The following is a 23,786-nucleotide window of genomic DNA, read 5'->3' as shown; positions in this document are numbered from 1 at the left end:
TAATGTCTTCCTCTCTTTTATGGAAAGGTAGCAGTGCTTATGACACAGAGGCATTGTCTGAGGGAAAACCAGGAGTTCAGACATATTCCAGACAATGCATATTATGGTTTTAATAATTAAACATGCTTTTCTGAGCTAGAAGACAAGTCTGGCTTGTTTTCTTAATTTCATAAGGGTTTTGTCTCAGGTTCCTTTGATCCACATGATTTGAGGCATCTGCCAGGCAGAAAGAGAATTTGGTGGTCATTCCCAATCTATATCCTAAGAGTGCACTTCGTTTTCTAGTTTTGTTGCTATTGTTCTTTACCCATTCTGGTACCTTACTTCAATGGAAAACTAGCAGTCAGTATTCCAGCAAACATTTTATATTGGAAATTCTACAATACTTATCCAATTTTCCAAAATAAAGTATTTTACAATACTTTTCTTTTGGTTTATTGCTTTCAGCAGGACCTGGATGGTAAAGAGAGCAAGGGGATCCTGCAGCTGCTTTATGAGGGAGATACTTAAAAGACTTGTGAGTCTGGGGAGGGTAAGGCAGGGGGAAGAGGAGGATATGTTTGAAGTTTGAAGACTCAGAAAGGAAGGCATAAATTCGGTGTGGAGTTTAGCCAGATCTCCCAGCATGAGGAGTATCAGGCACTTGCTGTAGTGAATCAGTGATTGATTTGAAGGGGACAAGTTCTGCTTTGTGGAGTGGTTACTTGCTGACCTTCTGGAGCTTGCTTCCACAGAGACATCAGCTGATCCCAAAAGGGGTTAGACAAATTCATAGACAAGAGTTGGCTCTTTATGGACTTCTGTATTGGTTGTTGTTCTTGACCTGTCTTCCTGAAATTTATTTTCCATCTGTAGTATCAGCTCTTTCCTCCCACACTGCTCAGTTTCACTCAAACACACGTAGTGATAAGATGATTTCAAACCCCTTTTAATTATAATTTTTAAGAACCAGTTATGTTGAGTCCACTAATAGAATATGAAAAAATCAATGGCCATGCTTTGAATGGCCTTTGTGTCTTCTGTTGCTCTACAGTGGATAAGTGGATTTACAAGATCATGTAAGTGACAAAATAATTGGTTTAAAGTACAGGTTATAAGTGAGATATGACGGTTACATGACATTCTCTAGTGATTTAACCACTTAGAAGACAGCCAGGATTAACAGTGTTTCAGGTTTACAGGTGTTTCAAACTGCTTGAAGGATGTGGAGATGCAGAGTGTTCTAGTCTTTTGTAATGTGAATGAAAATGTGAAGAAACAATTGCAGTTGAAAATCATTACCTTTAATTCTCTCATTATTTTATTTTTCCTTTTAAATCAGTCTCTTTAAATTAAAATGCTGTTCTGTTTTTTTATATTTAAGTATGTTAGGGGTTAAAATTTTCTAAATTTGTTATTTTTATCTGAATTTAAATTACTGACCAGTTTAGCAATCTTCTAGATAAAGAAGAAAAAGTTAATATGCTATCTAGTAAGTATTAAACACTTTTTATCTGGTTTTTATTGCATAATTTATTTGTAGTGTTAGAAAATATAAGTAATAGAAAAGATGGTACCCTGCAATTAGTGATCTTGGAAAAGCCGAAAAGCTGTGTATACTATGTTTTAAACTGACCTTAAAAATACTTTTCTTAGGTAAAACAATAATGATGGTAAAAATTATTAGATAGGATGGCATTTGTTTGGAAGTTCAGCCAGCATGGGAATGTAGAGGCCTCCACCTCTGATAATACACTCAAAAGAGCAAATGGCTCAAAAGTCAGAAAGGAAGGAGTAGGAGGCTGAAAGTAAAAAAAAAAAAAAAAAAAAAAAAAAAAGAAAAAGTTAGGCTTCTGTTTCATGGACTTTTTTAAAGCTGACTGAATTACGCCCTTGTCTACTGAAACCCTCTTAGTGTAATTCCCACTGGCCTCCGTGACACCTAGGGCAGCACTGATCAACTGCAGGCTCCCATAGTCCTAACCTTAGCCAGCTCAGTATGATTCTAGCAGATGTTCCTGCATTTTAAGCCTCAAAATATGATGGGTCAGGGTTTTGGGGTTTTTTTTTTCCCCTTTTTCAAGTGGCAAATCTTGCATACTTGAGATGCAGGCCATGCAATTCAATGATAGGAATTCCGAGCTGAAGGTGTCCCCAGTGGGATAATGCTGAACTTAATGTAAACTCACATCTTTGAAGATGGAGAAGCAAAGAAGTATTAAAGATTTGGATCATTTAAACTAAACTAGTGGATTTTTTTTAATGTCATATAAAAATGCAAAATAGAAAATGTGCTTAGAAATGCATGTTTTCTGTTGGAAGGAAAAGGTCTTACAAGGTCAGGAGAGAGCAGAGTCAGAAGCAAACAGGAGCAGTTTTCCTATCAGCAGAAGGGTAAGGTTTGATCAGCTTTCTCTGCCTTCCCATTACTCCTAAGGTGCTGTGGGGTAAATCCACTGGTCCCTTCTTTCTGTGCTTCCTTAGTCCTCCCCATGGCCCCAGCAAATCAAATGCTTCTTTCTGTGCTGTGGAAAACCATCCAAATTCCCATTCCTTACTTCCATCTAGTTGTATTCTCTTGTGTAGTAAGTGCAAGGTGTGCTTGAAGTTTTGTGCTCTCTTGTCCAAGAGGGTTCACTGATAGTTCTTCTCTTGCGCTTTGTAAGGCGTGAGCTCACAGGGCAACCCTTCTGCTTGCAAGACCATAAGTAACTTTTACTCTTTTACAGGTGTCACTCTATATGTTGAATAAGAATTTATCCTCCTAGAGGTCTGTACCTCTATCTTGAAATGAGTAAAAAATTTGCCTTTTGGAGGAGAAGACATGCTTGTGGTGGTGGTGTTTTTGCCCTCCCACTGGACTGTGTCTAGATTACTGATTGTGACCCTGACCAGACTGATCCATCCCCTTTATCAATACAGAGCCAGGTATTACGGGTTCCCATCCATCCTAACTGTAATAAACAAGATAATAAAAACATGCATGATGTTATGACTGTCAACACTATCTGAACAATGTGAATATAGAAGCATTGCAGCAAAAATAATTTTTCAAATATCATTGGTGAAATATGACATAGGACACAAAAATGTGCTAAAGCACTACCTTTTCAAGGAACAGCGCTTCTCCTTCCAGTGCTGTGTTGCTGTTTAGCAGAGACTAACAGATCGTGAATTATGTGATGACAGTGAAAATCAGGATGAGCTCATCTCAATTTTCTCTGATTGTGAACAAAGTAAGTCCATGCTGCTGTGCAGTGTATCAAGGTATCTCAGTAAAGAAAACCCCTGTTTAATAAAGTACATTATATAAGTCTGTGCTAAGTCTTGTAGTCAAGCTGTTTTGTTCAGCATAAACATCACCTTAAAAGGACACCTTGGCTTGCTTCCTTGGGGTCAAGTGGCTTCCACTGAATAGAAAAACTTTTCAGGGTGAAACAAAAGCTGGGTGACAGTACAAACTTACACAGAATATCTTTAGTGAAAGATTTTATGGTTGTTGGTAAATAGAAATGTTACTTTTGTAGAGAACCTTGCATAATTTTAGTAGGAGTACTATGCTTATTGTGTTACATTTTAGTGCTAAAAGTTTTATTGGGGGATGCAAGCGAAAGGTTTGATATACTTTTTCCCCTCATATTTAATAATTTTCTCAAAACCCATCTAATTTCAGTTTTGTAAATGTGCAGATGCTGAAGAGGAAATGATGATTTATTGGCTTAGATTAGAAATGTAAAATACTTTTTTGTGGTTAAACTCTTCCCAGTTTCTAACCACTCCTACCTCAAACATGCAGTTTATCATTGTTGCATTCAGCTCTGACCAAAATTAGGCCACACAGGACTTTGATGATGACCATATTGCTAAAATCATTCTAGTTATGATGGATTATTCCTCTCTGCTTCCCAACAGAGTTCTTGCATAGTTTGAAAACCAGCTTCCATGATTCTCACCTTCTAGGTGGGAGGGTGAAATGTAGATTGGTCTAACAGAGACAGTCATTAAATGTGCTACTTTGTTATTTTGGTTTCCAAAGGCCTTGCCTTTATTATGGCTAGGGAGCAGAGATAGGTACTGAGCAGAAAATGCCAAAGAAGGGTTTTTTGTGTGAGGGGACTTTGTGGTAGTTGTGGTCACCTGTCTGCATGTTATGGCAAACTGTGTCCCAGAGGCGGTTAAGCACAGTTGATAGGGAGAGCTTTTAAACTAAAAGGAGCTTTTACTCCCATTCTGAAAGCCCCCAAGTTCAGAATACTGTCATTTTGTTAACTTGTGAATTATTTTCTATGAGCTGGACAAATTCATCCATCTCTTCCATGCCTACCTTGAGAAGTTTCCTGTGTGGTCAGTAAATAAAAGTTAAGCAATTGATGTCTATGAGGTTTAAAGGAGCTGGTGTTGGGGCTGGTGTGAATTCAGTAGCAAAACGCAGGGATTATTACCTAACACCTAAAGAGCAGCCCAAGAAGGAGGGTAGATCATCACCTAACATCCAGCAACCTGATACCCTCTTAGCAGAGTGGAAAATACTCTGACATTCATGAGCTTAAAGGAAAAGTTTTAGTTCCTAATGAAAAATGTTTGAATTTGCAGCAGGCATGAAACAAACCTGACTGCTTTCCAGTTTTGTTTTGGGTGCCCATTACCCTCTGTGCCCACCTGGATTATTTTGTCAACTGATGCTGAAATGAAACCATTGTTCCTGTTCTTGTGTCTGTGGATCCCACCCAGATACCCACTACTCTCTTATAAAAGTACTACAAGGGTCCAATCAGGAAGGAAATTTACCTACAGGATTTTCACAATTCTATTAAGAAATAGAATTTATATTTTTTTCTCTCAGAATAATCTCCCTTCAACGCTTCAATACTGTAATGTTTTGTTTAGTCTAATGTAGGTTTTTGGTAATATCTAGTCTAAAAATGAATCTAATTAACCAATGACTTTAGGAAATCCCTCCTGTAATTTAGTAAGTAAATTAATAGGGGATATCAGTATCTGACAGCCAAGTTCCACTTAAGGTTAATGTAACTATTACCTCATTAGTACAAGTTTCCACTTTTCAAATAAAACCTTTCTTGATTTAAATATGTATTTAACGAAGGACTAGATGAACTTTTTTGAAATTGGCTTTGTGAAATTATGCTGCTTTTATTGATACTGACTAGCTTTATAAATGTTTATCCTAATTAGGTTTTATTGTGATTAAAAAAGATTGCAGATACTCTGCCATTTTTGTAAAGTGAGCTGTTGGAGCTTTTTTTTGTTCAAGAGGAGGGTAGGGTATGGAGAATAGTCCAGAGAGGAGGCCCCTCACAGGCCATATGAATCCACTTACATGTAAATTGCTTGTCTGTATGAATTAAGGTGAAGGTTATGAAAGAACTGCATTTCTGTGTTTATTGTAGGATTTTTGACAGTCTCTTTCCTCTTTCAAGTAAATTTGGCTTAAGTCCACAGTCAGTACAGTTTTAAGTAAACTCCTCTTTTGTTACATTAACAAGGTTATAACATCACTGAGGCAGATTTCCAGCTGCATGAGTTGAGGCCTGAGCATGCAGAGTAAGGGGATAATTAAAACCTTAGGGTGAGTGAGTTAAACTACCAGCTAAAATTGGATAAAAGGCTAATTGTCCATAGCAACATAGTGAGTGTTTCTAAATATCTGTGAAATAAAGATAAATATTTGTGCCCTTTTAATTCCTTTTTAAATGCTCAGATTCAGATTATATTTTAGGGCATAACAAAAATCAAGAGAAAGTAAATAGAAGGCCAAAGTATTATTTTCCAGGTATTGTTTTATTTTAGTTATTAATTGAAAAGCAGTATCCTTTTGAAGACTTCAAAAAGTCAGTGAAATTCTGACTTTCTTTGCAGTTCAGGAAGCATTTTTGTGTAGGAAGTACGAGCCTCACTGTGTGATACTGTATATCAGAATGGACTGGTCGGTGCTTTGTCAAAATTTGTCATATCTCTCCTTCCTTCCTCCTTCTTTTCATTATTGAGAGTGGAGTTACATACCTTTGGTGACCCTCAAGAAGATGACATAGAGTCAGGCAAGATGATACATTGCCACAAAGTTAAAAAAACAGAGTGGGTTGTAATGGCAGCTTGTACTGAGCTAAATGAATTGTGAAGGCCCATTTGTTATTCATTAGGAGAAGCAGAGCAGATACTGTTCTGCCTTCATAGGGAGCCTTTAAACTTAAGGTCATTTTACACTAGTACCCTTGTGGCATGGACAGCATTTAATACATTTTTAACAGCTTTTACATTTCCATGGTTTGCAGCAGTGCTTGTTGAATCATTTCTCTAATGAAGGTGTTTTAAAGTAGTTTAGAGCTACTTTGGGGGAAAAACAGGGAAAAAAAGAAATAATTGGGTTGATGAAGTGACTTTATATACTAAAGAGCTAAGCAGGCAGAACATGTTGCTGTGAAGTAATGCATGCTGATTCCCCCTGCTGCAGAAGTGCAGCCCTGGGGAGCTGTGCTTCTTTGTTGTTGGTTTTGTTTGCGGAGGGCTGTTTTTTTAAATGTAAGTAGAATTAAAGTTGTTTTTTTCACAGTAGTCATTTCTCCGAGGAAGAAAGGTCTGAAGATAAAAATTTAGGCATATTTTTGAGCTATTTTTGAGTTGATCAGGAGTTTGATGGAGAACATGCAACATCTTGGCTTTTTTTTGGGGAAGTGTGCACAAAGTCTGTCATAACCCATGATAGGTACCAATATCAAGTACTCTGAGAATAATTTTTTCAAAAGCACTGAAGGAAGTAATCATTTCACAACCTCACATTTTACTTCAGGTGATAGCCTTTCATATTTACTAACCTCAAATTATGTTGTGGATTTAGCTGTCAAGAGCCAAATTACGGTGACTTTATTTCGGTTCAATGTATGAGAATAAAAATGGTGTACTGAATTTCATTAATTGTTTACAAAGAAACTTAATTTAAAAAATGCTAATTTAAATGTAAGATGGTCTTTCTTCCTAAAACCAGTCCACCCTTTATTTTATTTAGATTAACACCATTCATCCTTTGCTCCATTGCAGGTGGTTTCACTGCAGTATTTAAATTGATTTTACTCTTTGTGAGGATAAATTCTGACAAAGTGCATGTGAAACACAATCAGCATTTGAGGAAGAACAATTACTTATTATTTTGGAGTAGAACTAATTTTTTTCCTGAGTTTTTGACCAATACATATTTTTAACATTGAAAGTCTATCCAGCTTTAGAAAATAGCAAGCTTTATAATTATAAATGCAACCATGATTGCTTTTATTTAAGAAAAATTGCAGCAGTATTACTGACTTTTCCTCTAAGAGAAATATTTGTCTTCTTTTACCTTTTCACCAGCTCCACACAGTTGTTGGTGGTTTGTGAATTAAAGCTGTTTCAATGAAAACTGCTTTGATCTCTCTAAGGTTTTACAAGTTCTTCACACATTTGAAAATACAGACCGGCAATATATGTCCATTAAACATGTCAAGAGTAGTTTGGTTTTGTCAGAAAATGAACCCCATCATTTTTTTTATTCTAAAGTTCTCAAAATGCAGCGGAGGGACTGTTATCATCCTGTGTCCATGTGATACCCTAGAAAGGCATAGTGCCACTACTTTAATTTGTAAAAGTATATAGGGTATAAAGTATAAAAGAATTCTGTGAAGGCTAGACATACTTACCCTAGGAATTCTAAACTGGACTATGATATGAATTCAATTTCATTTTTATTTCACCCTAAATACATGTAATTAGTGTACTCATCCAGCATTGCGTGAAACTGTTTATTTTTCATTTATGATACCTTACAATGTTATTGTCATGGTTTTAACTTATTTGTCAGAAATTTAATATAAAGAACATCCCTATAAAGGGAGAGTTCAATATTGACTACCTGTGACATTTTGATGTTGTCCCTTTAGCACAGAGCTGTCTCCTAAGTTGAGGATTTTACCAGTAGCTCCCAGTTCTGGAGTTAGTTCTGGTGTAATCCTGACTCAAACCCCTCTTGGGTTGCCATTGCTTGGGCATCTTGTAACATCTTCAGATGGATTCTGTAGCAGCTGTGATCAATGAAACACAAAGCAGCCAAAATATTTCCTGTGTGCCTCCAGAATGTTCTCTGCATCCTGTGTCATTAGGATGGTCCCTGTGACATCTGTGCCAGCTGGGGTTTTCCTAGAAAAATTCCAGATGTTTGTTCTGCCACTGGAAAATGCTACTTTTAGTCACATGTTTTGACTCAGGCAGAAGTTCCAGAGTTTGAACAGGTTAAAAAGCCACAACAAACCAAAGCAAATGAAGCAATAATGATCTCTTGAACACTGGCACACAGTTCACAGTAATGACTATTGAATCAAGTAGAGATAGACATTAGGAGGAGAAAAATGTTTTCTACAAAAGTTGTTCATATTAACATCCTGTTGCAGTGGCTCTGTTGAGACCTTCAGAATTAAATTAATATTCACTAAATTAAGACACTTTTAACAGTCTACACTAAATTTGTCTCAGCTGATCTGCAGTTATCTTTGAGTTTGCCTTCTATAAGTAGTGTAAGAAGAGTTTACTTGTGGAAGTGTTCAGTGACCCACTAAATTTTTAGTTTGTTTTAAATAGTGTGACTGTATGTGTGCATCCTTGACTGAAATTTGATTATGAAAGTTGTCCACCCAAGTCTCTGGAAAGGCATGTAAAAACCCCAGACACAGGTGATAGCCAGGCCAACTTTTATAAGAAACAGCTTTTTTCCTACCATGAATTTTTCAGAAGAAGCAGGTTTTGAGATAATAGAAGTGTACCTATGGTGGCTCATTTTCTTTGATCCTGTGTGAGTCAGCCCTATGAGTGATCCAGTGCATCCGGGCAGAATGACAGTTTTACCTCTTGTTCAGAATAAAGTGGCTCCTTTTGCTGTGGCACAGAAGAGCTGTGGTGTGGTAGGATTTGTGGGAATCTGCTAATAGTTAGAGCTTTCCAGTGTGCCTGCTTCTGCCTAGGATAGAAGAATTTAAGTCTGCACAAATAATCAAATTTGACTGAGTAGTTATTAGGTATTACAAAAATATATTGGAAAAACATATTGAAAGGTTAGATACATGGTAATCCACAGGCAAAATCTAGCAGTGGTTGTGGGTTTTTTCTGTGTTATTCTGTTATCATAAAGCAAGCAGGGAGCTGTTTTAAAGAAAGTGTAAGGAAAATAGCCTGATTTGAAAGACTCAGCATTGCAGTCAATCTGGTAAGACTACGAGAGGAAGAAAATGTTCTTCATTTGTATTCCTTCAGGTGACTAAACCTCACACTGGTAAGAACAGTGGCAGATTAATTGACTACCAGATGAAAAATTCATGTTGAGAGCTGATATCTTGCCTCATGAAGGAATGAACTAATTTCTGTACCAAGTGATTCTTTTGGCACTGACCATTGTGGTTGGAGCATGTTTTGTAGATGAGAAAGACCATAAATTCTTCTATGTAGAAGTTACATGAAGACAATATAAATGCATACAGAGACTATTTAATGTGTGCTAATCCCAGTGCTGCTGCAGCACTTGTTTCTGAATCAGTTGAACCACAAAGCAGTCAGCTTGGGGTCTCCAAACAAAAAAGCAGGCATTGGTAACACAGAGTGTGTTATCAGTCCTGTGTTTGTAAAGGCAAGCTCAAGGTGAAGAACAGCAGGTTCCAGGGTCCTGCTTGCCGAATCTATGGCAAATCTGGAAAATTCTATACTTCCCTAAGTTAAGGAAGGAGTATTAGGGCAAGAGCTGAGCTCAAATGAACTGCATAGTAATGTACTGTGTATTCTTTCTGAAACATAAATGTACTACACTTTGTAAGCAGGTGGCAGTAACAGTCAAAATCAGTCGCTGAAGTCAAAGTCAAGTAAAGGAAGGTAAAGGCATGAGTTAATTAAGATGTATAAGAGGATAAAGCTTTGGCAAAACAAAAGGAAACACACTCCAGTGAGGAAAAAAGTGTTTGTCTCAAATCTGGTGCAAGCTAGTTTTTCCTCCATTGGAAGGTAGGGGAATGGCCTAGGTCATTTCAATGCTCTGAAGGGTTTAAGCTGTGTGACCTTCAGAGATTTTGACTGTGACTTGCTCCCTCAGAGTCACAGCTGGGACAGTCTGGGGGTAGCAAAGCATGTTTTCTTAGGGAAATAATAGAGGTACCAGCTGTTGTTAGGAGCCATCATGTCAGTAACATGTAGTGAATAAACGTGATTGTTAACTGTTACCTCAAAATTCCTGGTATCAGAAATGATATTTTTTAGAATTTTTTTTTCCACTGGTGGAAATGAGGGATCTGATCTTCAGCTAATTTATAACTAGAGCTTTTAGATTTTGTAATGCAACAAATCAGCCCGACAGATTTCAGTGGGGAAAAGCTCCTGGTTAAATGAAGTGAGCTGCAAGAAGCAATAGTCATGACACAGTTGGGCAGAGACAGATGTGCAGATGAATAACTGAAATTAATGGCAGGCACCTTTAGGGGGCTGGTTAATCTGCCAGGAGAGAGTCTGTCTCTTTTCTACCCACTAGTACATCAGCTCATAAAAAATACAAATGAGCCCAATAGCAGCAAGAGCCTTAAGATCTACTTCCTCATTAGTGAAACTTCAGAGAAGCGTTTCCTATAGCTCTGTATATCTCTATATATCTTTTTCTACCCTTTAAGCAAAATTGTTAGTCAGAAGTATGAAGACTGAGTTCTTGTGGCAGGGGAAGAGAGAGTAGTGGAATGAATCAATAGAAATAAGAGTTTATATTGAATTATTTTGGTAAATAGTATATTTAAGTGTTTTGATGATGAAAAAGATACTAATATATTTGATAAATGGTTTTTGTATGCTGGAGATGGACTGTCTTTTATGGTAAACCATATTTTTATTCATGGTGTAGCCCATTAAGGGGCAGCACTGTTAGTAGATCATGTGATACTGTGGTCATTCTGAGCTATTAGGGTAGCAAATTCTCCTGTTAGGCACAGCTAGGGCCAACCTAAGGAGAGGTGATCCAAGGATGTCTTTTCCTGACAGCTTGGAAAAGTTCATGAACTGTAAGTTGTGTGTTTAATGTTGAAAGAAAAACAAAGTTGCCAGTTGGGGTGGGAGGAAATGCCCTTTTCAGAGGCTGAAAATAGAAAAAAGGGTAGAGAAGGCTGAGGAAAAAAAATCCACCAGTATTCAGGTTTAGAATGATTCCTTTTCCTGTAGTTGTGGAAAAAAGAAAAGTGTGATGGACAAGTAGAAAGAAGAGGTCACTGGTCAAGAGGTACATTAGGGGTTGTTCAATTGTAGTGATAACTGGAGCTGATAAAGTTAGCTAAGGGGGTTTCTAGCACTGAAAAACCCCAGAGGATGTAAACAACTTTGTTCCCTCTGTCTTTCTTCTGAAATTGCCCAGTGAAAGCTGGAGTTTGCTCCAAGCACTCTCTCACAATTTATCTTCTCTTTGACCTTTTGTTTGCATATGCGCCCTAATATATAGCAATTACCTCAAAGCTATTTGTAGTCATCATTTGGGATCATGTGGCTGGTTATGTGAACTGCTTCTTTTGAAAAGTCGGAATAAAAATTGTTCCAGGCAAAACAACCAAAAAGCAGAATTGTAAAACTGGTTGCACATGTGTTTAGTGTAATGAAATTTATGCCTGACTCTTTCCCTAATGTTACATAATAGATCATGATGATCTTATTTCTGTACAATGTAATCGTCTGTGTCTGGGTTATCTGACTGTTACACTATTGTTCAAATTGATTTGGGTGCTTCTTTCTCTCCTTTTGTCCTCTCCCTCATAAAGACTAATCCTGTGGACTTACTTATTTCTGTATTTCTTTTAATGACCTAGTTTATGCTTATCAGCAGCTCTTACAAAAATTTTCTTGTACTTTCCTAAATTGACACCTTGCCTCTTCCCACGTTCTTTGGTTGTGTATTTATCCACAGCCATGTTTGGAGGAAGGGGCCTCCAGGCATGAAAGATCCAGATGACAACAACAACAGAGAACAGTGATGTACTGGCTTGTGAACCTGTATGATTCACTTTTGAATTTTGTTAACTCAGCTTTACAATATCTTTGTCAATTTTTCTGTGCTCGTCTACATCTATAAAACACATACATGCACACACATAGATTTTGCGTTTGTCAGTGATGTGAAAGACCCTTTAACCCCCCTCTGCTCTCTAATAGGTTCAGGAATTACTGCTTTTAAAAGCACTTATTGACCTGATGGAGTCAGGAAAATCACATACTTCTAGAATACAAGGTTTTCTATGTCAGGAATATTATTCATTAGCAAAATTGTTCATTTATCTAAATTTATCCTTAGCCTATGCTTAAGTACTTCCTATAGGTCTGTAATTACCAGCTGACATGCCAGTTCCATGCAGATAGAGTGTCAAGAGATTCTAAGGCTTTGCTCCCTCTAGGGAGCTTCAGAGACCAAGAAACATATTAGCCATTTGGAACAAAAGTGATTGTATAATTTCACAAACTTTACAACATTTATGGAATTACTGAAATTATTCCTATTTAAGGACAAAAGCTTTTGTGTTTCCTTACCTGCCTTTTCTGCACAACAAAGATGTTGGCAGCCAGTTTCATACAGAGTTTGTTTATGTTTGACACAGTAGGGATGGCCTGCACTTTCTCAATCATCTGCTGTATTTGCATAACCTTGCAGAGTTAATGGCTGCCATTCTGACAAATTAAGCTGGTTTCCTGTGTCTTTAATGGATTAAGTCCTCTTGGACAAGTTATACTTTATTTTAATCCATGAATAGTGTTTTCTAAGTGTAGTAAATAATACATTCATTTGTTTAATTCTATTGTCTTTTGACTTGTGTGCCAAAAATATATTTATGAAGAATGCTAAACAAATATGGAGAAAACAAGTTATGTATCTATAGAAAGATAGAATGAATGATTTTCAATGGTTAAGAGAATAAAAAAATTGAGTTATGCTTTAATCACTGTCAAACATTTGAAAACATTTTGGCTGTGAGGATATTCATACTTTTTAAGCTTTGATTTCATTACAGTAGAGTCTTAGTTCCTGATTCCTGAAAATTACATAATTTACACTGTATGTTCCAAGTGTAGCAGGGACATTGCAGCACATGGTTCATATGATGGAGTTCCCTGACAGCTGCAATTTACATTGGAGTTGTCAATGTGTGTGAATAGGTAGAGGCAAAATATCAGAATGAAACACATGCTAATGTTATGAATTCCTGAAAATGTCATGTTTTGCAGGTAAGGTTGTGTTTAAAAATAGCAATCTGTGGGAATTGAGCAGCACTGAATCTGAGACAACATCACCTACCTATTTATAGAGCAGTATTTTTATAGTTCACAAATGATCTATGATAGACATATTCTTGAAGCATCCTGGTATGGTAGAGGGATAGTGCTTCTGCAGTTTTTACTCTACAGATAACTGGAGGTATAAAGCTTCTTCTTTTCATGGAAATTCAACTTTTTACTGGAGTTGTTTTCAGTGAGACCATTAGGCAATACACTAATTGAAAACTGCTTCAGGCTGTGCATTTCCTACTTTGCTGCCTGTGCATTTCTTCAGAAATACACCTGAGTGTTGGGAATGCAAATCTGCATCTGAGTTCATCACACTGGCACTTGTTTAGATAAATGAGATTTTCTCAACTCCACAAAATATGTGATAAGATGCTTGGATTAGAGCTGCCTTGTAACCCAAGTGTTGTATTTAGCCCCACAGTAGAGCTGAGTGCAGAGGAATTGAATTGTTCCTGGCTACCAGACCTTCATTAGACCACACATACACTGCACTGATTTTTGGTTTTTTTTGGTAACATGTCATATCTCTGGCAGTGTTCCTAAATGCTCTGTGTTTTGCATGCACAGGCTCATAAGCTAACTCTTTGGTGTAAGCAAATCTGAAAATGCTGTTTCTTCCATATAAGTCCTAAGCATGAGATCTCTCTGTGGATTACAGAGTTAAACAATGCTATTTGTGAGATATGACATAACAACAAAATATTAAACAGGAGCTTAATTCTCCCCATCCTCCTTGGGACCATGACAGTGGCTCTCCTACTGGGAAATACAATGATCTATTATGAAAATGACAGCCCCACCTAGGGAGACAACAGCCCAATTCAAAGGACAGAGCCAAAAGCGCCTCCACTACCACCAGCAGCAATTGGGATCAGCTGGTGCACTAACAATTTAAACATCTGGTGGCAGGGCTTTCTCACTGGAGGTCTGTTGACTGTGGAATTCTCTTACACAGACACATACATGGTTTAACAAAGCCAAAGTTTTTTTATCCTCAGGGTACAGTGTCAGGCGATTTCCTTTCCCAGGCAGCAGCATTTGCTGATGGTTCCGCTGGCATGCAGTGCTGCATCACAAGAGTTGTCCTGGAGGGGTACAGCCAGTCTTGCCAGAGGATGAGCTGCTGAGCAGTGTCAGCTCTTCACCAGCTCTCCACAACTAGCAGAGCCCTTGAGGGAGTGCAGTGTCAGAATTTCTATTATTCTTCCGTGGGAATTTGTCATTTTTGCTCGTTATCTCAGTTTTACATAGGGGGCTGTACACTGCTGGGAGCTAGGAAGTCAGGATGTATGTGCTCTCCTGTTCTTCATCCTAGAGCTTATGTTCAGCTGCCCAATTTCCCAGGGTGCTTCTTTAATTAATCTCCCAAAAACGGGAAGACTTCATTTTTGTTCTGCAGGTATGGTTCTGCAATGCTTTTTCCCATCTGTACCACACCCATAAAATATGTCTGTGTTAAAAATAGCATTTCAAAAACACTTGAGGTTACTGTAAAAAAATAACCAAGCTACTACAAGTGACCAGTTGCAGTGGCAAAGAGAAGACAGTGAATTTATCTTGCAGCTGTGGCCTGTTGTCAAACCTCATGGAGGAGGGGTTACTGTTCTCCTAGGTTTTCTCTGGAAACTTTTTTCCTAAAAGTTGAGTGTTTCTTTTAGGACCAGGTGAAATCTGCAATTGCCATCATTTAGTTGCTACTATTATACATATTTCAATTTATGAGCTCCTAAATCAAACATAACGTGACTTATTTCACGTCATGGTTTATTTCAGGGTGTTAGGAAATTAGGACCACACAGAGGAACCAGTACTCAACACTCAATGTGAATGAAGAAAACTGTGATGGAGGAATTAATACATATCCATGAGGTTATGATGTAGCATGACAGAGGAGTGTAACACAGTACTAAGTGCTGTAATGTAGATACAAAGCAGGACAATTCCTCCTTGCTGCCCCCAAATCTTCTACTTTGCTAAGTAAACATAAGAAAGAAGTTTAGCTGGAGAAGATAAAATATGTGTACTCACTTTTGAGTGGTTTTCCACCACCTTTTAGCTGCTTATCTACATGATGAAAATTCATTGTGAAGCCTGTGATAAGGAGATGCTGCTACTCTTAAAATGCCTGTAAAACTTTGTGTAACTGTAGCCTAGAATAGTGCATTGCATTGCCTTTCACTGTGAAAATGTAAAAGGAAAATCTTAAGTGAGGAAAATTAGAAATGTCTTCTGTGCTATTTTAACCAGCCATGGTTTGAAGACTGTGGTAGAAAGTACATGCAAGTAACTTTTCCTTATCTCTCTCAACTGGTTATGAATGGCAATGACAGAGGCCAGGTCACCAATACGTTTACATACAATACCCTTGAAATGATGACTAATTGAGATGTATTAATTTCAGGAAGTCAGTTTAAAAATAATTGCCTTTTTTAGACAGGTAGTTTTTTGTTTAGTTTCTTTTAATATTTTTATGTACTTCATGTAGCTAAGTTTGCACACGTTCTTTTTAGTGTAAGTGCTAGTTTATATAGAAATAAATAAGCTTTTATATGTTAGTGTAGAGGGAAATATGTTTAACAATACTGCAGAATATGTGTTGTTGGTGCTTGTGGAAGCAAAATACTTGAAAGTCAAAAGTGTATGCCCTTCATTTAGATTTTTAAAAATTTTTTTACTTTTAGACTATATTGGCCATTACTATTATTTTTAATTCTCTTTTGCCTTTTTCTTTGAATTCAATTCTGTACTTTTGAACAAAAGAAAGCAGTGCAGGGCAGGGTAAAATTCAAGATGGTTGTTCATTTAGTGTTTGGAAGAAGGATGTTTATTTCTTTATGTGAAAAATTACGTTGATTGTTTTGGGTATTTGAGATAATACTGCATTTATTTCTGAAATAAAAGATGTCCAGGCTTTAAAAAGGGCATAGAAATTTGTTTTACGAGCTTCCACTAAAAGCCCTTATTTAATACATGCAAGTTAAAAAAAATGCAAATAGCAGAGTCCAAAATATTCCTGAAGTCATATTAGCAAACTTAACTAATACCCACTCTTATATAAAATAAACATCAAGCTTCACCACCTTCCCTCAGGCATAGTTAAGAAGTATTGGAATGTTGTTCCAAAATGGCACGTGTCTTTGCAGTTCTAATATCATCATTATCCAATAGATGCTATCCCACAAGTGGGAAAACAAAAATGTGTTCCAGAGCCTTTTCTGCTGTCTACATGTGTGGTAAAAAATTTCCATGCACCACATGTCTCTTCACTATATCTATATGGTGTCTGCCAAAATAAATATTTTATTCCATTTATTTGCAGTTGGTATTGCACAGGTCCTTCTAAGATTAAATAGTCAAAGGTCAAATAAGTTGAGATGAGCGGTAGTTTTAAAATAGTTGTGCCACTCATAATTGCGTGTATAGAGGTTTTTAGATATATACACATATACATCCATACATTATAGATACACAGACATATTTGATTAAAAGCTGAGGATGTTTGCTCAGCAGAGAAGCAAAACCATCATTATCTGATTGTACATGGAAGCCAGTGGCTGCTAATCAAACCCGGGGCTGCATCTGGTTAAACATACTTGGCATGGACTTGTTACAATTAGAGGTTTTGCCATGTCAAGGGAATCTTTCACTCAAAGCAGCGACCCATATTGTACTGAACAAACACATGAGTTTTTAATTGAGAACAATAGCTTAACAAACCACTTCCCAGGACCACTGAAAGAAAAAAATGTGCCCGTGGCAATTCTGGCACTGAATTGTGTTTATTTGAATCCATTTATTCCAAGCCAGGGTTCAATATACCAAGCAAATAAAAAAAAAAAATTAAGTCAACATGGAAAGCAGAGTTAAAGTGAGAAAAATATAATATGCTGAAATATAATGCTAATCTGTAATTGAAATACTTGTGATTTAGCAGATCTGTGTATACACTTGTGCCCTCTACTCTCATAAGTTTTGAACTTGAAGATCTGCACTTAAATTATTTTGTTTTGTATGTGTATGAATTTCACAATGTATATAGCTGTGATGCAGTATGTATTTACATTATATAGTGAGCACTGAATATGGCTTCTGTTATATAGAATTTATGCTACATCTGTATTTCACAAAACAACTTGGTATAAATTATTGTATATTTAGTAATAGCTGGAAATGGTAACAAGAGCATAATAAACAGAGAAGAACAAAATACTTCATTTGGGGGGGTTAGGTGTTATATACACTAGCCAGTGCCCTAAATTTTTAACTAGTACATGTGGTATTCTAAATTCAATAATATCCCAAGTGTGAGTATATTTCTAATGTTATTAGTTAGCCCAAGGTAAAAGACTGAAAAAGAACAGCAAAAACTTGACACAGTATTTATGATACTGGAATAAAGATTAGGATATTTTCGTTCTGTTTTCTACTTTTCTACAGCTTTCTCAAGCTTTTGAAGTCACAGTTTAATAACAATTTTTCAACCCTAGGTTTCCAGTAGAAAAATATTCTCATCTGCTGATTGCCTGCAGCTGTAGGTAAAGTTGGGTACTCAAAAAAGGAGGCAACTAGTTTAGTAGAGACTTTTAAAGGTTCTAATCTTGATTTTTAAGGTTTGTCATCTGGACAGTTGGAGTCAAAGCATTATTTTTTCTCAATTCTGCCATCCTGTTGGTTAAGTTTCTGAGTCCTGGCTGGAACAAACCAACTTCATACCAGGGACACAAAGGTACAAGGAGAAGTCAGGGAGGAGAGTGAAGGGGAAAGGTGGCTTGGACTGGAAAAGGTGTGTGCTGTAGGCACTGTGGACATAGCTCAGTTAATCTCATTACAAATCATTATTTTTAGTATTATTATGTAACTTCCGTGTTAGGGTCGTTTAGATGGTGCTGCTGATGTTTATGGTGGACTCTACTGCAAACAGTATTGCTTAAGCTTTGTGTTGGGAGATTGGCAAGGAAAGGTTCTTGAACTTGGGAGTGGGGGTACTTTGTCCTGTGGGCACATGGCGCCTCGGTAACATGGAAAGAGTAACCTGAGAAGTAAATTACTTGATTGGATGTTGAAAATTCACTATTCTTATATTCTTCTATGTTATATTGAGAACCCTGAAACATAATTCATTCAAGTAATACAAAGTTTGTGCAATCCTGCTGCTTGCATGCTGTCACAGTAAGTCACTGCAGCTTAGAATTTTCTTACTGATTTCCTGAAGTCTTATTTCATCACTGGAATCTCCTCCTGGCCATAGCATAGTTTTTTTCATTACTGTTACTTTATACATTTGTCCCAGAATAAATTCCAACTTGTTGACAGCACAGCCTTGTACTAACAGAGGAGTAGAACTGAAATATTATTATGATAAAACTGCCAAAATGGAGTTGAGGGACACACTGGCTGGTGTTTTTTCTTAGAGATGGCTTATCTTATCCATGTTGGGATTTGTTTATTTTTAATGTAGCTTGTTTTTAAGTTAGTCTGAAAATGCAGTAGTCAATGGATTTCATTTTTAACTTTGTACTGTAATCTCAGTGGGTGGAGTAAAAATGCTGGTAAATTTTCCATGATTGATTTAAGCATCCTGTGTGTCTTAGCCTCCATTCATACACCCTGTTCTTGGAGCAGCTGAATCTGGTTATGGAGTTGCCTCCTCGAGTTCAGCACTGCATGTTTATACACTGCTAGTGGTGGGGATCCTTTGTCCTTATAATTGCTTTCTATCCTAGTTCTGTCAAAATGATCAAAGTTATGTGAAATTCTTTAATAATGAATGATTTTTCTAAACCAGATAGTTTTGATAGAAACAGATTTACAATTAAATTTGTTGTTTTACTATGAAATCTGGGGAGGTGGGGATGTTCCCCCACATGATACTTATGGGAAGTTGTGCAGTTAAGGTTTAGAAAAATGGAGCAGTTCCATTGAGCAGTTCCATTCTGCAAGATCTTCAGTGCTGTGTCAAGTGAAGCTGCTGGTGAAAGTTGGCAGAAAACAGGGATTTGTTGCAATATGTGGGTCTGCCTGTGCTCATGTGAATGTTTGAAATGAAGTTATGGTTGGAGTTACAAAACCATGAGCTGATAAACCGCTGTGTTTGCTGACTATTTATTTATACTGACTGCTCTGCCAATACAAAATGTGGGCAACCATCAGCAGCACAGATGGACTCATATTTTCCTCCTGCATACAGAATAGTGTTAGGGGATGGTTAGGGTTTTGGATAGGTTAGCTGGAAGAAGGAGGCACACACTAGGAAGGGGAGCAATTGATAATTTTTAGATGATTATTTATTTGCAGGTATACTTTAAGCCAGAGTAGTTTTCCCTGAGCCCTGGGATATGGCTTCCTCATTTACCATAACTAACTGTCTGTCTTGTTTCTTTTGGCATCATCACAAAAGGCTCGTGTTTTTTCAAATAGCACCTCCTTGCCCCATCCACATTCTCCTAACTCACTAACATGCAATAAATATGGAATCACCTCCCTCTAATTTCCTAATGGCAGCTTTGTAAATGCAAGTTAGTACAAGCCTAAGTGGGCCAGGGTGCTTTGAATTGGTTCTGCATGCCCCAGTGTGTATCAGTCTGTGTAGCTGAGAAAAAATTATGTAACTGTTCTATCCAATTACAAGGAAAATTTTCTTCTTTCAAATGATGGTTGGTTTATAGGCTACTGGACACTTTTGGCAGCATTAGCATGTAAGGCATTGAAATGCTAAGGAAGAGGGGTTTCAAAGCATCAATAAAAAAATTAGCACCCTTGAAAACTGCATTTTGGAAATTACTTTTACTTTTTCAGGCAGGATGGTATCTCTATCTATCTCTAGCAAAATTACAGTGCATGTCAATTGATTGTCAATATGGTGAAATGTGTGGAAAAATTTCATTGTAGTCTCGTTACTTCAGTATGCACAGATGAGCTTTTCCTTGGGCTGTTGAGAGTGGGTCATTCATCACATCTTCTAATGGAAGTCATATGTTGTGGAAATGTACTTCAGCTATTCCTATCTGGGAGAAATAAATATACATTGAAAGGTGCAGTTATCATTTGGAGATAAGAGAATATAAAGGAGCTTTCAGTCATTCTGGAAAGAGTCATAGGCTTTGCTCTAGTTCTGAAAATAAATTCTGTAGAGTCCTTCCAGCTGCATTAATTAAAACTCATCAGAACTTGATAAAGGAAGAACTGAAGAAGGAAGATTCATGGTGATACATAGGCATTAGAATCACCGATATGTTTTTCATGTAGTCATTTAGAGGTGTATCATAAAAAGGGCAGTAGACTTCATACTAGAAAAGCAAGAAAAGTTAATGTATCTGCATGCATATAATGCACAACATTGAATCATGTTTTATTTTAAAAGAGATTTCAGTTCTGCTATGATGGATTCCACAGTATTCCTTGTGTTGAGAAAACATTAAAACCCCCCAACTAAACAAACAGTTTTAGTTACTGTAGATATTGTAATAGAACTGTTCTACTGTAAATAGAATGTTCAATAGGAGAAAAAACATAAGTGACTTTTTTTTAAGGCCATGTAAAGGCAATTATTTAGTCTTGGTAAAAATCTTAAATATATATTAATGGATATTCTAAATTAATTTTCTATTTCTTCTTGTGAACTGTATTATTTTTAAGATGAGAGTTTTCTTTTAGCGGAGAAAAATATATTCATACTTCAGTTAGCAGTATGTTGTACACTGTACAGTTAGATGACCTAGAATGTGAGACTTAATGGAACATAGCTGGAGGTTATGGTTAAACTCACTTTTATTATAGCCATTTTATACACTGTTAGGATGATTTAATTAGCTAATAAGCAAAGGAAGTTATTTCAACCCTCATCTGTTAAGAGGTTGAAAGAATCAGATGGTCCATATGGCTGCGTTTAAGCTTCCTGTTGTGTTTTTTTTTTTTCACAGTTCAGATATCTTCTTTGTATTAATCTGGAGGATCAAATAAGCCAGACATGCCTTAACTAGCACCAACAACAAAGACAAATGCCTTGTAGCTGTGAGACCTCATGAAAGCCAGACTTTGGTCTCTTTGACCTTTTTAAAACCATTTACACGTGTACAGAATCTATTAGTGACATTTTTCCTAATGTGGAATTACTCACCTTTGAGATTAGTATAAACTGAGAACTAAAGATTAGATATTTCATATGACACAAAGTAGATTATGATAATAACACAGGTTATTGAATGCATGATGCTTACAGAATATTTAAGGAAACAAACTATCGTAGACTATGCATGGTTCCTGTTTCTTTTGGAATTTTATTTCACTTAGGATAATCACTAAAAATAACTTACTATAATGGATAAATAGCTCTATAAAGCAATCTTCCATTAAGGAAATGACTCATTACATGTAATTTGCAAGTTCAAGAAGAGACTGAGGTCTATCCTATAACAATACAAATAGTGGGTCTACCACAAAATCTGAATTCCAGCACATTTAGTAGTCTAAATAATCACTATTCAGCTAAGTAATGAGTTACTAAAAAAAAGTGGAAGTGATATGCCTGTAGATTTGCTACACAAAGAGCAAGTTGGCTACCTTGACGTCTGTTCCCTGGAAGAACAAATAGTCTTTCAGTTACTTTATAGCTTGGCACACTACTAAAATTCAGTTGTCTAACATTTTGGATAAATATTTATGAAGGGTGCCCTGTGCAGTTTCATTGCGAATTAAGAAATATTGGCAGCTCAACTGATGTAAATCTACAGAGGACCAGAGACATTTCTTTTGATCTCTGTCTTCCTAAGACCCTGTAAAAATGACCAGAACCTGATAGCACAGTCTCATCTCATAGAGGCTGATGTGCTGAAGAAGTCCTGCAGGACATGGTTTTGCTGAAGGGCAGTCACAGATACACACCTATACTTTGCATTTATTCCATAAAGCCTTGCGATTGTTTTGTGGGAATATATTTCTTCTAAGAAATTAATTTATTCCCTGGAAAGTTTTGATAAACCATGAAATCTCAGCATAGCACTACAGCCAGCAGGTTTTTTACTGTCCCCTTATAATACTTTAAAATACTTAACAAAATTTAATCAAGATATGTATTTTGCCTTTCATAGCCGTGTATCCATAAAACAGAAGCAGTAAGTTTAGCTGCAGCATGATCTACAGCTGTTCTTGAAAACCTGTGTAACCTAGTAGAGAAGTCTGTGTTTACCTGTGTTTGGTAGTTGAGAAATCAACATTTCTTTGTTCTGACATTCTCTGTCTGACTTGAGAAACTTCAGTGTTTGCAGTGTATCTTGTAGTTACTTTAGGAACATAGGCAGAAAAAGTCAAGCTGCATGAGTCCCACTCAAGTGGGAATAAAGTAATGCCCTGAGTTCTCTGCCACAATTTTGTATGTGAAAGGCATATCCTGTTACATCTATTGAACATTGTGCAGACAAATTTTGTTATCCAATCCTTGCCCATTGTCTCATTTATTAAGTTGTACTTTTGTGAGCAAAACCATGGGAATCCTTGCTTGCCCTGTTGAAGTGTGCTGACTGACATGTCTTAGTGATCTCCTGGGTAATCCTTAATCGTACCATTGCAATAATACAGGATGGAGGTCAAATGGAGTGATGACCTGCAATTTTTCAGCAGCAGAAAGTTAATACAAGCTTGCTGTAATGGAAAATGAGTTGTAAAGTGCAAGCAAATTCAGCAAAAGGCAGGAATCAAAGTTATTTTGTAGAAGTGTCAGTGTGTGACCACATTTTACTAATCAAATAAGCTTTGCTATATATATCTACAGAATTGTTTTGCAGTTGTCCAGTGATGGGAGGAAGGGGTTTATTTCTTCTCAAAACAAGCAAGATTTTTTTGTTCCACTCCTTCAGTCATTGTAGCAGAAAGAATGGTTGTGCTTAGGTTCTCAAAGAAGGATACTGATTTAATTTTAATTGATAGGTTCTGGTTGAATCCATGTTTCATCTGCCTGGATAATGTTGTAACCTGGTGACTGGCAGTCAGTCTCTCTTGATACATTAGCAATAATCATTTGGAAAGAGAAAAGAAATATCACTCTGTTTATGGGATGCCTGGATTCCAATCCTTGTACCAGTGAATTTAAAGAAAAAACCCCAAAACATTTAACTTTAATCTTTCAGTTACTCTAATAGTTTTATTTTCATGAAAAATATTATTTTGTTTTCTTTGGATTGATTTGCAGTCAGTTTTTGTCCCAGTTTCTTTCTACTGGACTAAGATTCTGGGAAAACAGGGATACTGAGATGCTGAGTTCAGTTGCTGATACAAGGTGTTGCCTCTGATCAGCACACAAGTGGCATTTGAGTGCTTTTATTGCTTTTATGATTTTGTGGTTTTGTCACTGAACTGCACTTTTTTGTTGAGCTCTGCCTTTAAAACAGAATTTAGTCCTACTGCTGGAAACCTCTCTGTTTTAGGAGCCTACATATGTGCACAAACCTGCAGCCCCAAATTCATGAGGACAGGCTGGATTTCCTGGGTTC

The 23,786-nt window shown here is 36.8% G+C and overlaps 1 protein-coding gene across 1 annotated transcript in view; it reads left to right on the top strand.

The window, feature by feature from the left end:
* ERC2 (ELKS/RAB6-interacting/CAST family member 2) overlaps nt 1–23,786 on the top strand; it is a 318,526-nt gene that overhangs the window by 219,834 nt on the left and 74,906 nt on the right. The window contains exon 17 of the mRNA XM_058812979.1: nt 2,308–2,373. Within this exon, the coding sequence (XP_058668962.1) occupies nt 2,308–2,373 (66 nt within the window). The remainder of the gene's footprint in view (nt 1–2,307; nt 2,374–23,786) is intronic.

Source organism: Ammospiza caudacuta, chromosome 12 (assembly GCF_027887145.1).
Source record: "Ammospiza caudacuta isolate bAmmCau1 chromosome 12, bAmmCau1.pri, whole genome shotgun sequence".
In the NCBI taxonomy this organism is placed as follows: Eukaryota; Metazoa; Chordata; class Aves; order Passeriformes; family Passerellidae; genus Ammospiza; species Ammospiza caudacuta.
The sequence above is the reverse complement of the archived record's forward strand: the minus strand, read 5'-3'. Positions and strand labels throughout refer to the sequence as shown.